The sequence below is a fragment of the Terrapene carolina genome, unplaced genomic scaffold (genome assembly GCF_002925995.2).
Source record: "Terrapene carolina triunguis isolate 2854851 unplaced genomic scaffold, T_m_triunguis-2.0 Scaffold211, whole genome shotgun sequence".
In the NCBI taxonomy this organism is placed as follows: Eukaryota; Metazoa; Chordata; order Testudines; family Emydidae; genus Terrapene; species Terrapene triunguis.
Genome location: NW_020664562.1, coordinates 36,321,852 through 36,342,401, shown reverse-complemented (window position 1 = coordinate 36,342,401; position 20,550 = coordinate 36,321,852). Strand labels below are relative to the sequence as shown.

The window sequence follows — 20,550 nt, the reverse complement described above, 5'->3', positions numbered from 1 at the left end:
CTTGACACCTTTGAGGAGCAGTGGACGCTGTCCGGGGTTCTCTGCTTGGTGTCCCCGTCAGGTTCCCTTCTTTTGACCATTTGACTGCACTCCTGTCCCTGTTTTTACATTGGTTGTCCCCCGTAATTATTTGAGTTTCAGGCCCTGTGGATCCTCCCATTAGGCTGTGGGGGGACCCTTTAGCAGTGGGCGGGCTTACGCCCGCCCACTTCCTGAAGCCCAATAGGTGTTGTTACTGGTGTATAAACAATGTAGCTCTCACACCTACCCGCTTGTTAATAACTGAATGCTGCTTTGTAAGTGGGGGTGAACATTTGCAATCACTTGCGGGGTGTCGCCAACTCTGCCACTGATCATTAGTACAGTTCTTGGAGCCTGATTTTCAGAGATGCCCAACACCTACAGTTTCAACGGTAGTCTTTTAAGAGCTAGGGATGCTCTGTAACTCTAAAAATAGTTTACTATTCATTGAGCATTTAGTTCACTAGTAAGAAATGTTAAATAGATCAAAAATAACTTGAATTTAGATTTTCCAGGCTCGGCATTTGACGATTGTGTTACGTAATGTGGTCTGCTTGTTAGTTTTCACCCTTTTAATTGAGAGATATTTGAATTCTGGAAATAAAAAGCTGTTTCTCCTTCAATTCTTAGGGCCATGTGGAACAATATCACTGCATGCTCACTCTGGAGACTTTCTCCTAGCTTCATGTCTTCAAGAATCCAAACCTTAACTCCTTTATTCATAAGAAATTATAAGGACTTCTGGAAAAACAGACAGACAATATGGACACTACGAAATAGTCTCTGCCAGGTTCTGAAAAAGACTGTCCCCACATTGACATGTAATATGTTTCCCCATTGTTTTGTAAGTAACAAAGCAAAATACGGACAGTATAAAAAAACCTTCCCTGTTTTAGATGGAAGTATCCCTTCTGTATGTGAACATGTGTTTGAAGAAAACTTAAGGAATAGTGAGGCTTGTATTCAAAGGTAATTGGCCATTTTTGTAATAATGTGGCAACGTTAGTATGTATACAAACTTGACTATACATGCAGTAGCCTTTAGATAGGTAATTTTAAAAAATATAGCAATTAAGATTTTTAGCAGGTTTTTTTGCCACCTGAAAGTTTTAAATGGTTCTTTTGCTGGGGCTTATGGATACAGGCTATTTGCAAGGTGTTTGCTCAGCTCTTCCAAATGTCAACCCACTTATGTAGTTGCCTAAATATCAATTGAGATCTCCAGTGTTAGGCACCCAAATTTAAAACATTTAGCCATGGAGTATTATTTTGCATATATTACTAAAAAGTAATTTTCTAGAACTTCATAAAATTTGCCTTGTATTTAATTTTTAATGCAAAGATGGTGGTGACTCATACATTTTCAAAACTCCAGTGAAATAGTAGATGACAGTTATCTCAATTAGTCGTGATTCACTGATAAAAGGAGGAAAGTGATTCATTTCTTTTATGTATTTGTCCTTAAGGATCATATGGCAACAATTCAAAGGTCTTTACTCAGAAGTATGCTCCGTAAGCAAAAGCAAAACTATGTAAAAGATATGGTGCCCCCCTGTGGTGGTATTTAAATAGTTACTTACAATTCTTTGCTTTTTCTCATGAGACATTTTAACTTGAATACCGGTACTTACCTTGCAGGAAACCACAGTAGAAATAGTGAATAATCTACAGAATCGTTCATATATTGTTTGGTCAAACAATGCTTTTGGTTAAAAGTGGAACTTGGAGTTGAAAATATATATTTAAAAAACGTTTTACTTAACTTTTAAACTGAGATGATTTCAAAAAGCAAATTTACTGTTCACCATTTATTCTGTTTCTTATTTATACTGTGCTTCTCAGACAAAATTAGACTAGTCAGATTTAGTTTTGTGAAAGTACAATGCTGCAGTGTTCACTTGGTGTAAAACATTCTTTCCGCATTGGAGTTGGACATTAGTTTTTTCCTGTCTGTGCCAATGGATAAGCTGTTTTCAGCACTTGTTGAGGGGAGCCAGAGAAGAAGCCAATGAATGGTTCTTTTTTCTAGTGTAGCAGAACTCAAAAAGTAAGGCTTGCCAAAAACTGAATTAAGGTTGGTAAACTGATAATCAATATTTGCTCTGCAGTGAAAATTCTAATCAGCAAGTGCTCAATATCTCTCAGGATCAGATGCTTCAGCTGTGACAATCAGTAACTGCTCAGTCACTTCTTAGTACAGCATAGATTGAGCTGTCTATACAGATGGTAATTTGATCCCATAAGTAGTTTAAAATATTTAACATTGGATGTATATGGAAATACCAAGGAAAAGATTATAGCTTTAATAAGTTCCAGTAACTATGAACAAAAGCCATAAACAGAATTTATTTTGACTGTTTCCTAAACTGTCTTTTTTTAGGCTTGGGAAATCTAACTTGTGAAGAATCAAACTGAAATGTCTCATTCCTATAAAATATCTGCGCTTTTTTTGTCTCCCTTGCTTAATTTGGTTGCGGTGAACTAAATTATAATATAGTAATTAACTGAAAATAACTTCCAGAAACATAATCCGAAAGTGATAGTTTAACCTAATTGTCAAACATTGGTGTGACAGCTGGGTAGTTTATTTAAGTACCGTATTAACTTACTAAAAGAGTAATAACTATTTTTCATTAAATGAAGCTTTGTTTTTGAAATCAGATATTCAGAGTTGCTTTGCAAGGTCAGTAAAGGAGGTGGAGAGAGTGCAATCTTGCGTCATACCCAAAGGAACAAGAAGTTGCTTGTTCGTGAACGCCTAAGAATGCTTCTCGATGATGAAACTTTTCTTGAGCTGTCCCCTTTTGCAGGGTTTGATTTGCCATATGGTGATGTCCCTGCAGCTGGATGCCTCACTGGTAAGATTTGTGGCCTCTATAGTTGGTGTAATGCGAAAAATCATTGCATGTATAATAAGGGGTTATGCTTTTTGTTTAATTGTTAATAAATCTGAATATAATTAATAGATTTTGAGCTCTTAAACTGAATATGTTCATTGCTCTCTAGTTCCTTTTAGCAATCATAGATTGAGGTTGAGAGTCCAGTTCTGTGCCATACCTGTGTGAGGTACAGCCCAGGGGAAGAAGGGAATGGATGTTTTTAAACCACCCAGATTCTGGACTGGTTGGGGGGCAGTATGACCCCGGACATAAACTGGAATAGTGCTGCGAGTGCTCTGATTTACAGCAGTTCTCCAAGGGCTGATTATGGGTTGCTGGACTGCTTAGAATCTCTGTAATGGCATGTACTATGGAGATACCCCATCTGCTGGAACTCCCCCTATACTGGGGCTTGTGTTGAATGTGCTATATTATTGGTTTAATATTTTGTCCTAGTTACAGCAGTGACTGATTTCTGTCTCAAAAGGTTAAATGTGACATCGCAAACTAAAGGCTTTTAACTAAAGGCTGCCCCATCAAATTAAGGGAGCTTGAGCCACTGAGTGATTAACACAGGAACTATGGCTTTCATTAGTGAGCTGTTCTCAAATTACCAACTTGATATTTGGGTTCTTTCCAGTATGTATTCAGAATGCATGACCAATTATGCCTGTGTATCACTATTGGACTCAGGCATCTCTTTGCTGCTGCTATGACCACCCAAAAAGTGTCAGAGGTTACTTTCATGCTCTATAAATAAGTATTCACTTAAAGTGAAATTCACCCAATTCAGAGGGCCCACACAAGCCCCTGCGTGCACAAGCCCTTTGTTCAGTGCTGTTACAGGGAAACCTTGTCATGGGCACCCTACCTATAGCCATCCTCACTAGTACAAGCACAACCCGCTCAAGTTTCCCTCCATTCACCCATAGATCTCTCAGTGGCAAATTCAAACCCTTTTATTTATGTAAAGTGCCACAGCTCACAGACCCCTTCATAGTGAAAACAGTTCCTCTGAAAACCCTGAAGTAAAACAAGGTAGCAACTGTTCAAAAGTCAATGTTCCCAGCTCACCCCCCTAAGAATCATTAGTCTCTCTGTCCCAGTTCCTTTTGCCCCTGTACTGGATCTCCACTCTCGAGGCCACCCACTTGTGTGTGCCAAGAATTGCTTCACTCACTTTTCGCACTGACTAAGCTGGTTCGTACCCGCATTTCTAGGGGCCCGTGCACAAGCTTTCTTATATCTTGGCAGGATTCCCCAGCTCTAGTCAGTTCTCCTCAGTACACATCACCAGCAGCAAAAAGTTACTGCTGTCTTTCAGGTCTTCAGCAGCTTTTTCTCAGGTTGTTCCTGCCATGTGTTCTCAGGCAATTCTTACCTGCCCTTTCTGTCTCTCCCTAGGCTGCAGGTGCCTTCTCTTAAGTCTAGTTGTGTGGCAGCTGACTAGTCACAGGTGCATTGGGCCCTGCTCCCCCTTAAAGAATCCAGTCATCCTGTACTTAGGGTATTATGTTGGCCCTCTCCATTGGGAATTTTTTTCTATAAAAACTTAAATGACCCACTTTTGGAAGGGTGGTGAGCAAGCACATACTCTTTTAAATGAAAAGGGACTGAAATTAGATGAATGCTTGGGGATCATCAGTTCAGGGCTTAGTGAATGCCTTCAGATAAAATAATTTGCCTTGTTGCATTTGAAAGTGCAGTTCTGTGATGAAAAGCACCTGGAAGAATGTCATAATGAGATTCCATATTTATTGCCTCACTGGTTCTTTATCACATTTTCTCAGTTTTTACGCAGATTTTTTCCCCCTAATTGCCTGTCTTGTACACTCATCTGGAGAGCTGGGTTCTTTCCTCATGTAATGTCAGTAGCAAAGATATTCCAGGTCACATTGTTTTCATCTGTACAACGCCATTAGCCTTCACTCTCATTTTTCAAAATAAGACCACGTTGTAAGGCTACAGAGTAGGAGGTGTCTCCTCCATACAGTATGTGTGGCTTCATTGGCATAGGGGTAAATGCTGTAGAAAGCCTTACTGACATGCTGCTACTACTGAAAAGAATAACAAGCACTTTGGCTTCCTTGTTTAGTGTATGGAACTGTTGCAAAAGGTCTACATTTGGGTTATTACAGAGCCCTTGATAAATGTCTGTGGGCTCTGTTTCAGGAATTGGAAAGATCTGTGGAGTCTGGTGTGTCTTTATGGCAAATGACGCAACAGTTAAAGGCGGGACCATTTATCCCATTTCAGTGAAGAAACAGCTAAGAGCTCAACAAATAGCAATTCAAAACAGACTTTTATCGGTATATCTAGTTGACAGCGGGGGAGCATTCCTACCACTACAGGTAATATTGGAAAGGGCACATTGTATGAAAATAGCCATTTTTTATCTGCATCAGATTACAGGCAGTCCTCGACTTTGACATTCGACTTACGATGAACAGCACTTATGACATTTCTGAATTGACACCCTGATTCGGTTTTGACTTTACGATGCTCTGTCCCACAGTGGAGTGGATTGCGGTTTCGAGTTATGACGTTCTGACTTACGACGCAATTTTCAGGAACCTATTGTGTTGTAAGTCCGAGGACTGCCTGCAATTTCTAGAAGTGAATCTCATTATGCTTTTTTTGGCTGGCTGACTTTAACTTTTGTCCAAATTATACTCTACTTGAACTCTGCAATCAAATCAGAGTCTAGGAGATGTTTTTAACATCCAGGACAGTGGAAGTCATTCTGACTGATCTTGCATCTAAGTGAAGCCAACATGATCAGCATTTAGAAACTCGAGTCTCTATGTGGGAACAAATTGTGGACTCAGCAAACACTGGGAGCTCAAGTGAAGATCCCCTTGGTCTTCAGTGTTTTCAGTTTGTATTTTCAGTATGAAAAAGTTTTGCAAAGACAAAGTGTTTTAATATAAAGTTTGTATGAATAATGCAGAGAAAATTGATGATAAATAGGCTCCTTAAAAATAAAATGGAGACTTTTTCTCCTTGCTGTAATATGAAGAAGAGGGTTTGCAGAGGTCATTTTCACTGCATAGAATTCAAGTTTCTGCAGAGAATATGAGTACTCTTAGTACACGTGACTTCTGCTGAAAAGCTAAAGCTGCGCCATCTCAAACAGAAAGCAAAGCTTTGTAGACAGTAACCATCACTGAGCCTGTTACTGAGTCAGCAGGAGCTCTGTATGATTAAAGCAGCGTCTAGTTTAATTCTGAATCCAGAAATTGCATTGAAAACAAAGGACAAAAAAGAAACTCTCTTGAATTCATTTCAGAAATCTAGAATGAACATGAGTTCTCCTATTCCCTGGTTTTCAGTCTGTGCCCATGTATCTAATGAGAGATGGCTTCTGTGCCCCAGCTGCCCTTGAATTTGAATCAGCTGTCTTTGAATTTGAATAGATTGCCCTTTCACAAAGCCAAGATCTGTGACTTCTCTCTGCCTTGTACAGCACAGAAGGGCATGGTTATTTTTGTTGAATTGAGTTTCAGGTGGGCAGTACATACAATAGAGAATAAAACAGTACCTGAAAGTTATACATTATGATTCCTAACAGTGGTCCCCTGTGAATCAGATATGCTGTACAACTTGTTTGCTTTTCTGTTTGTCAAAACTAAAGGCAAAGTGTTGGCTTTTTAAAATAATATTGAATCTCTCTGGTAAAAACAGTGTCTTTTCTCTGCATTATCAGGCAGAACTCTTTCCTGACCAGTCTCATGGTGGCCGAGTATTCTACAATGAGGCAATAATGTCTGCCATGAAAATCCCTCAGGTACAATGTCATATTGGATCTTTATAAAGATAGCACATGTGGTTAATGGATTTATGGAAAATGTTTTACTTTCAGTAATATAGCGTCTAGAACTAACACTCAGCTATGTAAAAATACTTTATAACGTCTAGGTTTGTGTATGTTGGGGGAAAAAATCAAAAGGGAAATTTATATAGTATAAATATCACATTTCAGCCTGAAGGATCCCAAAAGTGCTTAACAAACTCTGTATAGCAACACTGAAATGCAGTTCTCTTTTGGAATTGGCAAAGGGAAATTTTGGCCAAGGACACCAGAGCAAATCCCTAATCTTAGGAAAAACACCATTTGCTCCTTAATGTCCATGCAGAAAGTACAGGGCCTGACACACACAAACTGACTGCCATGCACTTTACTCTATCTGTATTGGAAGGTTGTGTTGACTGTGGTTGACGATTAGATTTGTATCTGTGGTTCTAAGGAATCTAGTTGTTTCAAAGCTGAGAGTTACACTATGAAGTTCTTGAGGGCAGGGGGGGTGATTTAAGTATGGATTAGTGGGGATGGCCTAAGGCTAAAGGAGACCTAGGTCAACCAAAATATGGGGTCCCAAATCTGGGTGTTGACAGCTGATTGAGGGTTGGGATTCTAATCACTGGGAGTGTATAAGTGAGTTGGGGGTGCTTGTGGGGTATGCGAAACAGTGTGGCAGGTGAAGGACAGGGAGTGCTGAGAGGATTTGGCAGCTAGTAGGAGGTAGTTAGAGCTTTTCTGGACCGAGGAAACAGCTGGTGCCCTATTCCTAAAGATGGGGTTCTGGAACTTCTTCCTAGTTAGCTAGATGGGGATGCATCTGACTCACAATTCATTTTTAAGTGACAAGAGGCTTTCAAGGATGGCTGCCTAAAACTTAAAATGTATCATCATTGTACTTATCATATTTCTATAGCCTTTTCCATCTAGAGGTTTTAAAGTACATTGCAAACAATAATAAATTCAGAGGCGGTATTATCTCCATTTTATAGATGGGGAAACTGAGGAAAGAGAGTTTAAATCTAAAGTCACACAGAGATGGTAGCAGAGCTAGTCCCTTCACACCATGAATGGGCAAGAGAGTGAAATGCCCAAAAGTGTAGGGGTTCCATTGGAGTAAGAGGCTCAGATTGGCCATAATCCATCATTGTAGACGATGAAAATTATTTCCCAGTAGTACATAGTGATAATGAGGCTAACACTCTTAGAGAACAGCTTAGTAAAATCTCACTTTTTGCTGATTTTATCTGTTTACCAATTGGTGGAAATTAAAGGGGATAGGGTTGGGGGTAGGCTTAAGGCAGCGCTGGCAGAGAGGCTCCCAGTGCTGACAATTGAGTGGCAGGGGGGCTCCCAGCATGGCTGAAGGGCCCAAGAGACCAGGCACAAGATGCAGGGAAGGCTGCAGGCCTGGACTCTGAGAGGAGGATGAGCCCCCAGCTGTGGGGTGCTGCTGAACAGCTCTTGCCCAGGCATGCCTGCCATGCTCCTGGGTGGTGAGTGAGTGAGCGGGGCCATGAGAATGGGGGCTGCATGGCCGAGGGGCTGGTGATGCCTGACCCTGCAGGCACAAGGTGTGGGAAAGACTGCTGTCCTGGTAGGGCAGAGCAGAGACACACACTCCCCTCCCCCCAGTCAGGGCTGTGAAGAGAACAAGTTCCCAGGCACGGGGAGGCCACCCTGCAGCTTAGTGGCTCCTGCACAGGGTGGCCTCTCTTGCCGCTGGGGACTCCTCCTTGCAGCCCTGGACAAAGGTTTCTGCTCTGCCTTTTCAGGTCAGTAGCCTGCCCCACACCTTGGGCCTGCAGGGATTGGGTGTCACTGGCCCTGAGACAGCACAGGGAGCTCCTGTAGCTTTGCTGTCATTGGGGTGAAGGAGCTGGGCTGTGACAGTGGGGCTGCAGAGTGCTTCCTGTGCAGCCACAGGCTGGTGACACCTGATCCCTGCAGGCACAAGGGCGGAGGGAGGCTGCGCTCTTCGTCATTGTTGAAGATGAGTATTTTTTTCCCCTTGATTTCATTCTGGCAGCTGAAATTGACATTTATTGACATTTGTCAGTTAAATCAAATCCTGCCAAACCCACACATAATCTGTAAGATTCAGCAACATTACTACTGCAGAGAGAGCCAGTGTCACACTCACAACCTCCTGTCCATGTACATTTTTCATGTATTTCCCAGTGCACACACCTCACCTTCTACAGTTAGAAACAAATCTACCCCTGGGGAATAATGAATGAACATGTTTAAAATAAAATATATAAAAATTATTGGTAATACTAGGTCTTGGGCCAGGATACAGCTCCCCAAAGTTACTTGAGAAAAAGCGTTTGTTTTGTGATTGCTAATCAGCTAACTAAGAGCAACAAAATGCTCCCTTTTAATGTTCTTTCATTACATTAGAATTTAGCAGCCGGCTAATTCAAAAATTTTTTAAAAGAAAGGACTTGTTTAAAAAGTTTTGGGGGATTTTTAATTAGCTGCATAAAGATCATAAATCTCAAGTGCCTAAAATGGCTTACTACTGAGATTACAATAGTGTCCCTGCCCAAGCATTCTCCTTACACAAATGTCTTGCTTTGTCCCCTAGGTGGCAGTGGTGTGTGGTTCTTGTACAGCTGGGGGTGCCTACGTTCCCACCATGGCAGAGGAAACTGTGATTGTAGACAAAATCGGTAGTATGTTTCTTGCTGGACCCCCTTTGGTTAAAGCTGCCACAGGAGAAGATATCTCTCCTGAGGACCTAGGAGGAGCCAGTATGCATTCTAAGTAGGTACAATGTTTATAAAAAATGGGGCTCAAATAATATATTTAGTAACAAAAGATATGCCTGATGTCTGCAGTGACAGGACACTGTCTGATCCTAAAGATAGGAAGTATACCTTGAAAACACATTAGAAATTATATGTGAGTGACTTTAAAGAGCCTTTTTGCACATACATGGGAATGCGATAGTGCTAGAGATACATTCATTTTTAAAAGAACCCATCAAACATATAATGTAACGTAAGTGTATAAGAGCTAAGTATTGCTATAATTCTTTTAATTTCTTATTTTACTATTTGTGCTCAAACAATCTCTCCATTTCAGGGCCTTCTCCTCAGACCTTACACACTTGATTTCATTAGAAGTTCAATAGAGACTCCAGGATTAGGCCCATAATTGGAATTTACCATCACACAGTATCTGAGGAGGAAGAAAGCTATTGATTTATTTACATCAGCAGAGAGGAAGGATGGTCCAGTAATTAGAGTGCTAACCTGGGACTAGGGAAACCAGGGTTCACTTCCCTGCTCTGCCACAGACTTCCTGTGTGATCTTGTGCAAATCAGTTAGTCTCTGTGCCTCAGTTCCCCATCTTGCAGGGGTGTTGTGAGGATAAATGCATTTAAAATTTGTGAGGCACTGAGATACTATGATAATGGGGGCCAGATAAGTACCTAATTTGGAGGCATTAAAGTATTTCATTGCAAGAAAGAAGCTGGATGCTTGTAAAAACAGCTGGAAACAAGGAGCCAGCTTTTCTGCCTCTACTAGTAATCCTTGCTGCCTAAGAGGAAATGTGAGCTGAAGGGACTAGAGACTCTAGCAGGACCGTTCCAAGTATCTAAACACTTCCTTATTATTTGTCCATGTAAGAAATTGCTGTAGTTGCCAAAAGAATGTTTTGCAGTTCCAGATAGGAGGAGAGGTGGGTTCCGTCTTCTGTGCTCTGCACTGTGAACATCTCCACTGCTCCCTGGCTTGGCAGACTCAGAAACTCTACTCCAGAGCCTGCTGGGCTGGATGCTGTGATTGAACAAAGGTTAATCTGAAGGTTGTGGGTATCCCAGTGCCATTCAGATAAATGGGACCGTGCAGTATATGAAAAGTTGGTTTCTTTATTTACAGTCCTGAAATGCTGCTGGTGTAAAGAGATTACAAAAATTATTTTTCTCTTTATCATTTTAAATGTTGTATCCGAAATATATTGAAGATGAGTACAAAAGCTTTTTCCTTTAATATGGCTAACCACCAAAGAAATAAAGAGAGAATTTTTCTCCTCTCCTCTCCTCTGTGGATCTTTTGTTGTTTAGACTGCAGTTGTTCCAGGCACACAACTTGCATTGACTTACATGAGAGATCTGCACCTGAAGCAAGAACAAAAATGCACAAAGTCCCGAATGAGTCCGGAAGATCCACAGTGCAGATGATAGAAATGATTTCCCCCCCTTTAATTTGGGGTTAGCATCAGTCCTTAATTTTTCATTAATGTAATTTGATGTCCTGAACTTTCATTTTTATCATGTATTTCTAAAATGTCTTTGTCCCTCAGAGTCAGTGGCTGTGTTGACCATTTTGCATCTTCAGAAAAGGAAGCGTATGAATGTGTTAGAAATATTATCTTGACGCTAAATTATGAACTTCCACCAGAGGAAACGTTGGAGTATGATGATCCTCTGTACAGTGCTGAAGAGCTCCTGGGGCTTGCACCACGAGGTTATAGCTATACTCTACATATAAAACTGGTAAGGAGGACAAATGCTACAGTAGTTCACAATTTTTAGGTGTCTGCTTAATCCAGTATCTGCATATTAAAAGAAAACATGCTACCTTTCTTTGGCGGATTCATTTGGGAATCCTAAATCACATGAAATACTCAGTGTTGCATATTATTGTTGCCAAGGACCTGACTACTACGTCAGCTCCTCTTTCTGTCTTGAATATATTTCAGAGTGTAATGGCAAAGGTTCCTCATGGCTGTGTAAAAAAACAAAAAGTTAAACACTTTGTAGAGTAACTGCACCAAATAATTCTGGAAGTACTACTACTCCCACATGCCGAGGCGTGTAGAAGCTTGGAATGCTTCAGAATCGGTGTGCTTTGCATCTTTGTGGCTAATTTAAGGAACTGCAAATCTACGGAAAATGGTTTTGGTGCTCGTTGTCCATTTCCCAGTAGACAAAGCTACACATCACAGAAACCACTCCTACAATTGGCACTAACTTGCACCCTTGCTGGTAGTCTCAGTTGAGAGGCCAAGGAATGAGTGAATTAAGGAGTCTGACTCCCTCCCATCCTTTGGTGGTCCCTTCAGATCAGGCACATTAGTGGGGCAGTGTGGGGAAACTTGGACTATCACTTCTCATGTTATAGGTGGTCTGTGGATATACAGAGGATTTTGGTCTCCAGGGATATTAGTCCTGCATCTTTTGCCAGCAGTAAATTCTAACAATTCAGGGGTCTCAGCTTCATTTTGAAATGGTCCTCTTAGAATACACCTGAAAAATTTATGAGCACGTGTGGTTTAGTGCAGAGTTACTTGTGCACACAAACCAGGTAATTGCACTCAAAAAAGCCTTTTTTTGCTTGTGCAAATGTGGGTTTTTGTTCATGTGAATGACCGTTCACAAACTTTTTAGAGGCCAAGTTTAAAGTTTGTTTCCGAGTAGCAGGTAATCAAGTACTAACAAAAGTTTGTTTTCATGCTCATTGCATATTTTTAGATTTAAAAGATTTTTAAAGCCTGAAGGACAATTATGATCTACTCTGAGCTTCTGAATAGCACTGGCTGTAATTTCTGGTTGGACGGAGCGTAAGTTTAGAAAGACATCCAATCTTGATTTAAGTTTCTGTTGAAAACCAGTAATTTCCTTGTAGATTTTGAGCCGTCTGATAGATGGAAGCAGGTTCCAGGAATTCAAAGCTAAATACGGAACAACATTAGTAACGGGATTTGCCCATATGGAAGGGTAAGACTGCAAGAGTATATTATAAAAAATTCATTCTTTTGGTTAAGAAGCTTTTGTATCATTATTAGGTCGTGTAGTATGTCCAGTTAAAAAACAAACACCTTAAGTTAGAGTTCTGGATGGTTCAAGTGATTGATAATAAGATAGGCTAACTAGAGCTAACATTTTACCTCTAGATTCTGAATTCAGACTTGGCCAGGTCAGTAGTGGCTGAGAACCATTACAAGATGATGGCTGTTTTGTGGCCTATGTGAAATGAGTTGGTGATTCAGTCCAGTGCCTAGGTGAACAGGTGTCCACATCCCAGTTGGTACTTTTCTGGCAGTCTCAGCAGATTCATTAAGCAGTGAGCAGGCTTGGAGACTGAACCTCTCAAAGTGGCCCCTGTAGAGCAGGGCTGAGGTATATGGGTGAGGCAGTGTGAGTGAGCTTGCATTGCCAGTTCCTGTACTGTGCCACTTCAGTGGATAAGAAATTACTTCATCCTCTAGGGCTGTTACTCTGGCACATTTTACCAGCACTGAATCCACTCGCAATCTTTAAAAGATCAAAATAAATATTTTAGGCCCATTTTGTGAGTCAGAATAACCTCTAGTAGGATAGTCCCTTTCTCCTTAATACATGTTAAGTTAATCATTAAACAGTGCCAGAAGATAAATCATTTTGCTAGAGTTGATATAGCATGCTACTCTGCTTAACGGTCAGGTTAATTGATTTTCCTCTGAGACAAGATGAATATTTGAGGTACACATTCCATTATGCTGAAAAGACAAATTATACAGTTGAGTATATTGGGCAAGTATACGTTGCTTGCTGCCATTAGCAGTTTGAGTGTTTGTCAAGCTGAGACCATTCATAAGCAGCCATCTTTAGAGTTCCTAGTATTTACTGGCCTTGTGTGTCCTGGTGAATTTCTTATTCAGACTCCCTGCTCTAAACAAATCACAGCTTTGACAAGCGTAATCTTCATAATAAACTAGAAACCTAGTTTAAGCATAGACTTGCAGCTGAGTGTGCAGCATAGTACAGAATGTCCATTATCACTGCAGAAGGTACAGCATGCATTGTAAAACATGTTTGTTTTTCTTTTAGCTGCACAGTTTATCCTTCAGAATCTGAGTAGGATTTGCTCATGAATAAACTACAAAGAAATAATAATCACAGCCTGATCTTTTTTTCTGGCAACTAGAATTGAAGCTTTGCCATTTAAACTGGTCCTTCGTTTTTTACCATGTAGAGCCCCAAAGTCCTAACCCCATTAAGCAGCATTTTTGGGCTAGCATTTAGGACATTTAATGAAGCAAGTCATTGTTAACTAAACAATATAAGTTGGATCTGGGGAAGGAGAAAGTGGTAGTAAATGAATTTTTAATCTATTTTCAAGCGTTTCCAAAGCGACCAGCTCTGCATGAAAACAGGGCTTTCAGTTAGAGCACCAAGAGTCGCCTCTCGTTTATGTTAGACTCTTTGTGATCTGTTGCTTAAATCATCAGTATGTGCTAAAACGGACCGTGTTAAGTTATCGGAAACATTCAGTAAGTACTTATCTTGTGATCTTGTTTATTTGGAAGCACAAACATACATGGCAGGCCTCTGTAAAGTTGAACCTTAGGCATCAGAAATGTTGATCCTGATTAAAATTTGTGGTTTTGAAAGACATTTTATAGAGGAAGAATATTTGACCTGTTTTGTTTGACATAAACATTACTTGAATTTTTTTTTTAAAGAAACTGTTCAGAAATAAAAAAGCTTTTCAAATTTTTTTTGTTTTTTTTTTTGTTTCAAATGTAAATATTGAACATTGGATGTTAACTAGAGACACATTGGATGTCACACTAAGTGATGAGGAAGAGAGTCAGGACTCCTGGGTTGCATTCATAGCTCTGTCCACTATCTCACTGTGACCTTGAGGAAGTCACTTAACATTTCTGTACTTCATCTAAGTGTATTGATCTGTTAAATGGGTCTGACACTACCCTGCTCCCCAGGGATGTTGCACACTCCATGTTAGTAAAGCACTTTGAGATCCTCGAATGAAGGCAGCATGCAAGTGCAATTTATGTATTATTTTGAGTCTCTCTTGAAGATGCTCCTATAGGACTGATGCTAGTCCATATGGATGTTATTTTTGTTAGTTTACTACAAACAACACTTTTGCCAATCTCAATCTACAAAAATGAAAGTGTTCCTATGTGTGTTTTGTTAGACACCTCGTTGGGATAGTGGCTAACAATGGTCAGCTGACTCATGATGCTTCTCTAAAGGGCAGCCACTTTGTACAGCTGTGTAGTCAGCGAAGCATTCCCATCCTGTTTCTCCAGAATACTGCTCCACATGCACCAGAGCCAACAAGTCTCTCACAGGTATGGTACCGTAATTCAAGAATGAGAAGGTAGTTCCCAGTTCTTGTGCTGACTCGTTTTTCACCTTGACAAAGTCGCTATTTGTTATGAATCGCAATCTTTGTTTCAAACTTATTCATTTTGATTAAAACCAACTAGGTTCTTAGGCATTTTATTCTTAGACCTACACTCTAGGGCAGGGGCGGGCAAACTTTTTGGCCTGAGGGCCGCATCGGGTTTCAGAAATTTTATGGAGGGCTGGTTAGAGGAGGCTGTGCCTCCCCAAACAGCCAGGGGTGGCCCGGCCCCCACCCCCACCTCCCCTGCTTCTTGCCCCTGACTGCCCCCTCTGCCCCATCCACCCCCCCGCTCTCTGTCCCCTGACCGCCCCCAGACCCCTGCCCCTGACGTCCCTCCGCCCCAACTGCCCCCCACCTCCCCATCCAACACCCCCCTCCCTTCCTGACTGCCTGCCCGGGACCCCTGCCCCATCCACCCCTCCACCCCGCTCCCTGAGTGCCCCCGGAACCCCCGCCCCTGACTGCCTCCTGCCACCCCATCCAACCCCTCCTCTCCTTCCTGACTGCCCCCCAACCCCCCGGTACCTCTGCCCCATCCAACCACCCCTTCTCCCTGACCGCCCCCAGAAGCCCTGCCCCCATTCAACCCCCCTGTTCCCCGCCCTCTGACCGCCCCGACCCCTGTCCACCCCCAGCCCCTGACCACTACCCCGAACTCCCCTGGCCTCTATCCAATCCCCCCCCCGGCCCTGCCCCCTTACCACTGCCTGGAGCACTGGTGGCTGGCGGCGCAGCTGCACCAGGACAGGCAGCTGCACCACACGGCTGAAGCCAGCCACGCATTGCGCAGCACAGGCCGGGCTCTGCAGCTGCGCTGCCCCAGGAGCTCACAGCCCCACCGCCCAGAGTATTGCGCCGGCGGCGGGGTGAGCTGAGGCTTCGGGGGAGAGGCCGGGGGCTAGCCTCCCGGGCCAGGAGCTCAGGGGCCAGGCAGAACGGTCCCACGGGCTGGATGTGGCCCGCGGGCTGTAGTTTGCCCACCTCTGCTCTAGGGTCACCATTTCCCCTTATTATTACACTCATCCACATTCTCTTTCTTTAGCAACACTATCCATTTACTTGGGGTGGCAGGGTGTCCAGCCTTCACTGCTAGTAGTAAAACCTAGCACTCCGTGCTTTTCATCTCAAAATATTAACTAGTCAGTTCTCACAACAGCCTTATCAAGAAGGTAACTAAGTATTATCTCTATTGTACAGATGGAGAAACCGAGGCAGAGAGTTACTTGTCCAAGGCCACAGAGAACATCAGGGTAGGCTTAGCCCTAGGTTCTGTGAGCAGAGAACTCCTCTCTCTGTGCACCCGTTTCTTCCCTAGCCCTACTCTTCCTATATGCCCCTAGCATTTGAGATCAAGCCTGGTACAGCCGCAGTGGATCTGAGCTTTACTAGCCTAGAGAGAGCCAAAGTCACTCCAGGGCTTATGTAGCAGAGCAGTGCTCCGTTACCAACACAGGCTATAACTATTTCACTGATTGATAGTTTTATGGCATATGCTATATGCATACGCTCTTCCTGATTTACTTGTTCTGAAAACATTGATCACTTCAAATTTTATACAAAGAAATCCTCAGATGCTTTATAAGTTTGCTTGGGGTGAAGGGAATCTAGAAAAAATATTTAAGAACTACACTGACTTCATCTGTATTTTAATTTCAGGCAGAGGATCACACCAATAGATTAAAGGCCCAGGCCTCCATGATGGCTGCAGTTGCTTGTGCTGCTGTGCCCAAGATAACCCTTGTAATTGGTGGCTGTTACGGGAATGAAAGTTATGCCATGGTATGGTTAATATGTTGGATAATATTTGACTTGTCATAGGTTTCCCTCTGGTTCAGTCTGCCATTGGCACACGTAATTCCATTCATTATTGTAATAATTTTTAAAATAAGAGCTGCTTCATAAAGTAACTCTAGTAAGTTTGGTCCCTGTCTGTGAAAGCTGGGTGTCAGTTCTGAAAATTAATTCTCTGAAACTGCTCACACTAAGGCCAGGTCTACGCTAACCCCCTAATTCGAACTAAGGTACGCAACTTCAGCTACGTGAATAACTCCTCTCGTCTAGCTGGAGTACCGCAGTCAACGGCGAGCACTTCCTGGTTCGACTTATCGCGTCCAGACAAGACGCGATAAGTCGAACCCAGAAGTTCGATTGCTTGCCGCCGAACTACCGGGTAAGTGTAGACATACCCTAAGGATCAAACGCTGCTCTTGTTCCTCAGCTGAAGCTTACTAGTCTCAATGATCAAGGGTCATATGTTTCTTGGCATTGGAAATTAGAAGTATAAGAAAAAAAATAGCATAGGCAATGGGGACTACTCAGACACTTAAAGTTAAGGATGTGTATAAACACAGCTACATACTGATGGGCCAACTCACATCCTGTAAGCTGCTGAATGACCTGAACTCTAATTGAAGCCAATGAGAGTTTAAGGTGTTCAACACCACCTCGAGCCAGGTCCTGTAGTAGTTATATACTCTATGACTTGAACGTTTATAACTGAAACAAATGCATGTATCCATGTTAGACTTGACAAACTGAGTTAATATTCACCATTAGGTATTTAGGCCAGAAATTAATTTTTTATATATATATATATATATATATAGTTAATGCCTTTTTATATGTAGATATAAACAAAGACATTTTAAAAAATGCAACAGAAAAATTAAGCAAACACAGAACATGCTAAAACTTGTTATTTTGGTTCATACCTTTAAAGGCACACATTATTGCAGGGAATGTGATTAATTCAGTTTAATATGTTGAGTGTTTTAATTAATCCCTATAAAGACTTGAAAGAATTGGTTTAAGTCTGATAGGATCATGTACCAAAGGGGAATATACACACCTTAAAAAGTCATTACATTTTGTTCTTCAGGGACCTGACTGCATCATCCTATGTGAATGGCTCATTTTAGTTGTTAAGCTCCTGGAGAGTGAATAGTGTGTCTCACTTATTTATTTATTTATTTTTAAGTGTGGGAGGTCATTTGATCCAAACTTCCTGTTCCTGTGGCCTAATGCAAGAGTTGCCCTTGTGGATTCAAGACATATTTCCACATTCCCACAGGCTAGGGATGACGACTGCACAGGAGATGACTCAGAGTTAAAGCATCTAAAAGAAAAGTAAGTATTGAAAATAACCCCCTTAATTATGGTTATGATTAAATTAATTTAACTTTTTTTTAGTTTTGTTCTCTTCCAGACCAACACACCTGCTAAATATCTCACCAACCAAAGCAGATCTACTTAAAAAAAAGAAGAAAAAAAAAAAAAAAGCCAGTGCATTGCCTCGAACATTGATGAAAATCTAACAAACAAATATCAGTGTTAGTTATAAAACATGGTTTCATATTAAGTAGAAACCTGGCATATTTCCTTTGCATGTGGAATTACTGTCTTTCTGCAAGATGGTTTAGGGGTCAAATTCTGTCCTTACATATGTACTGGACACCCACTGATTTCTATGGTAGCTTCACACATGCATCCCAGAGTAGGATTTGTGCCTTAGTCACTTATGTTTCTGTTTCTCTGCTTTGACTTATCCAATGAATTTCCTATTCTGGAGTTTTAAAGCTTCTGAAATACTCTCTTATCTAGGCTAGACGAAGAAAGCAGTGCATTTCACTCCTCTGCTCGACTCTGGGATGATGGTATAATATTGCCACAGAATTCTAGGAAGGTAGGCTTTTTCCTTACATTAAATGCACATTCCACATAAATCATTCAGGTTCTTCTCACCTTTTCTTTCCATGCCAATCTATCCAAAATGGTCCCATTGCAGTCCTCTTCCATTCTGGTTGCTTTGATCATGGAAGCTCCTTGAATTCCTTAATTGGCTTCAGTCTCCTTGAAGTTTCCTTTAAGGCCCTATATAATCTAGTCTTCACCTACATCTCCACTTTTTTTTTTTAATTCCTCAATCCCTAAATTCTTCCCAATCCTTTCTCCTTGTGCTGCATTTCTCTTTCTTTTACTCTTGGCTTCTAATTTGCCCCTTATTCTTGGAATGGTCTTCCTGTTCTTACCTGCTGTGCATCCACTTATTCAGATCCTTCCTTAAAACTCACTGCTTCCCTTTATGCCTCCTCACTATCTATATTACCTGGACACTTGTCCTTTGTCTTGTCTTATTATTTATTAATAAATATTTCTCTAAGAGCCTAGTGTACTCTATACTTTGACACAGCAGGCTCTTTAGGGCAAGGATCTTGTCCCACTAATGTATATTTATGGCACCATATAAGTGATTTTTAATATTTTCTTTGGCATTTTGTGGAAACTCTGTTTATGGGAGAATGATGTATCATTCACATATTTGAGCTCACAGACACCTATAAATATATCTGTCTAGAAATTAAATTTGGAAAGAAAAATGCACAGTAATCAGGGAGCTATCCATACCTTCCCAAGCAATTTCCCTGGGACACCAAAGTTCATTTTCCTTGCAATTCTGAGCAGTCTTTTTACTATACCATGTTGCCTCTTACCCCAGTTCTCACTCTTAGTTGCAGATATCAACCTAAATAGAGAAATGTATGCTCACATCTAAGCCTGACTAATAGGCCTTTCTGTGGTAATATACTCTATTAGTAGTGGGGTGTTCACTATTAAAGCAGGACCAATAGACAAGAGAAAAATTTCAATATTTCAATAAACAAGACAAAAATATGTAGCGAACTTTGGGAAAGGAGTCTTTCTATATCAAACTATGCCAAACATGATCCGAGTCCCTATAAATCAGTATATTTAGAACAAGAAAAATCAATCACATTCTAATATAGAAATTGTAATTTCCTTACTTTAAAATTGAACAAATGAAAGGATCTTATTTTTCAAGACAAAAACTGGACAAGATATTGATCCATGGGAGACCAAGAAAAACGATTTTCTAAAAGATTAAGCCTTGAGAAAAGGTGCAGGATAGTCAGTTCTTCTGTGCAATTGGGAATACCAGTAGTGCAGAATTGTAATGACATTTGGGTTGGATGATCAGGGAAATGAATATTGTATATTGGTCAAACAAAAGGGGTGGGACAAGATAGTTTAATAATCAAAAATGTATACTTTTGTCATTAGTTACGTCAAATTAATATTCTTTCTTCACAGTTGCCTAAAGTAGAGTGACATCTGTTTGCTCCACACTGTCTATTGATCTCCCAAGGACATTTCTCCCTCTTCCTTTCCCCAGCAAAATATTGCTCTAATGTCTATTTTTCTTCTATGTGTGCATATGTTAGTTTTTACAATTCATCATTTTAAGCATCAATTGTTCTACGAAAGCGATAAAAACAAAAGCATTATCTGAGTTTCTAAACATAATGTAACTTCTAGTATTCGCAGTTTCTGGAGGATTAATTGCTTATCCTGTTTTCTTTTTCATCAGGTGATTGCACAGTGCTTAACAATTATGAAACAGCAGAAGTACCAGATCGCATCTCTGCAACACTACCCCGTTATCAGACTGTAATCAAACTGCCATTTGCAAATAATTGGGTTTTTAAGAATGCCAACATACAATTTTTAAATGGAAGTGACTTTCTAACAGTTTGATACCTTTAATATAACTTGAATTAGTTCTAGAAACTGTCAGTATACAAAAAGGAAGCTCAGATTTCAGGCTATTTGGATTAGGTTTGTATTTTGATCCCTGTTGCGCTAGCAAATTTGAAACTTATACTGTATGAAAAGAAAAAA

General features: G+C 40.9%; 1 protein-coding gene across 2 annotated transcripts in view; it reads left to right on the top strand.

The window, feature by feature from the left end:
• Nucleotides 1–20,550, top strand: part of LOC112115957 (methylcrotonoyl-CoA carboxylase beta chain, mitochondrial-like) — a 22,837-nt gene extending 2,287 nt beyond the window's left edge. For both annotated transcript variants that reach the window (XM_026656005.1, XM_024213200.2), the window contains exons 2-13: nucleotides 652–990; nucleotides 2,683–2,879; nucleotides 5,073–5,251; nucleotides 6,607–6,687; nucleotides 9,290–9,468; nucleotides 11,015–11,207; nucleotides 12,340–12,431; nucleotides 14,638–14,794; nucleotides 16,510–16,632; nucleotides 17,831–17,979; nucleotides 18,454–18,535; nucleotides 20,240–20,550. In XM_026656005.1, coding sequence (XP_026511790.1) covers nucleotides 656–990; nucleotides 2,683–2,879; nucleotides 5,073–5,251; nucleotides 6,607–6,687; nucleotides 9,290–9,468; nucleotides 11,015–11,207; nucleotides 12,340–12,431; nucleotides 14,638–14,794; nucleotides 16,510–16,632; nucleotides 17,831–17,979; nucleotides 18,454–18,535; nucleotides 20,240–20,323 — 1,851 coding nt within the window. In that variant the 5' untranslated portion in view covers nucleotides 652–655 and the 3' untranslated portion in view covers nucleotides 20,324–20,550. The remainder of the gene's footprint in view (nucleotides 1–651; nucleotides 991–2,682; nucleotides 2,880–5,072; nucleotides 5,252–6,606; nucleotides 6,688–9,289; nucleotides 9,469–11,014; nucleotides 11,208–12,339; nucleotides 12,432–14,637; nucleotides 14,795–16,509; nucleotides 16,633–17,830; nucleotides 17,980–18,453; nucleotides 18,536–20,239) is intronic.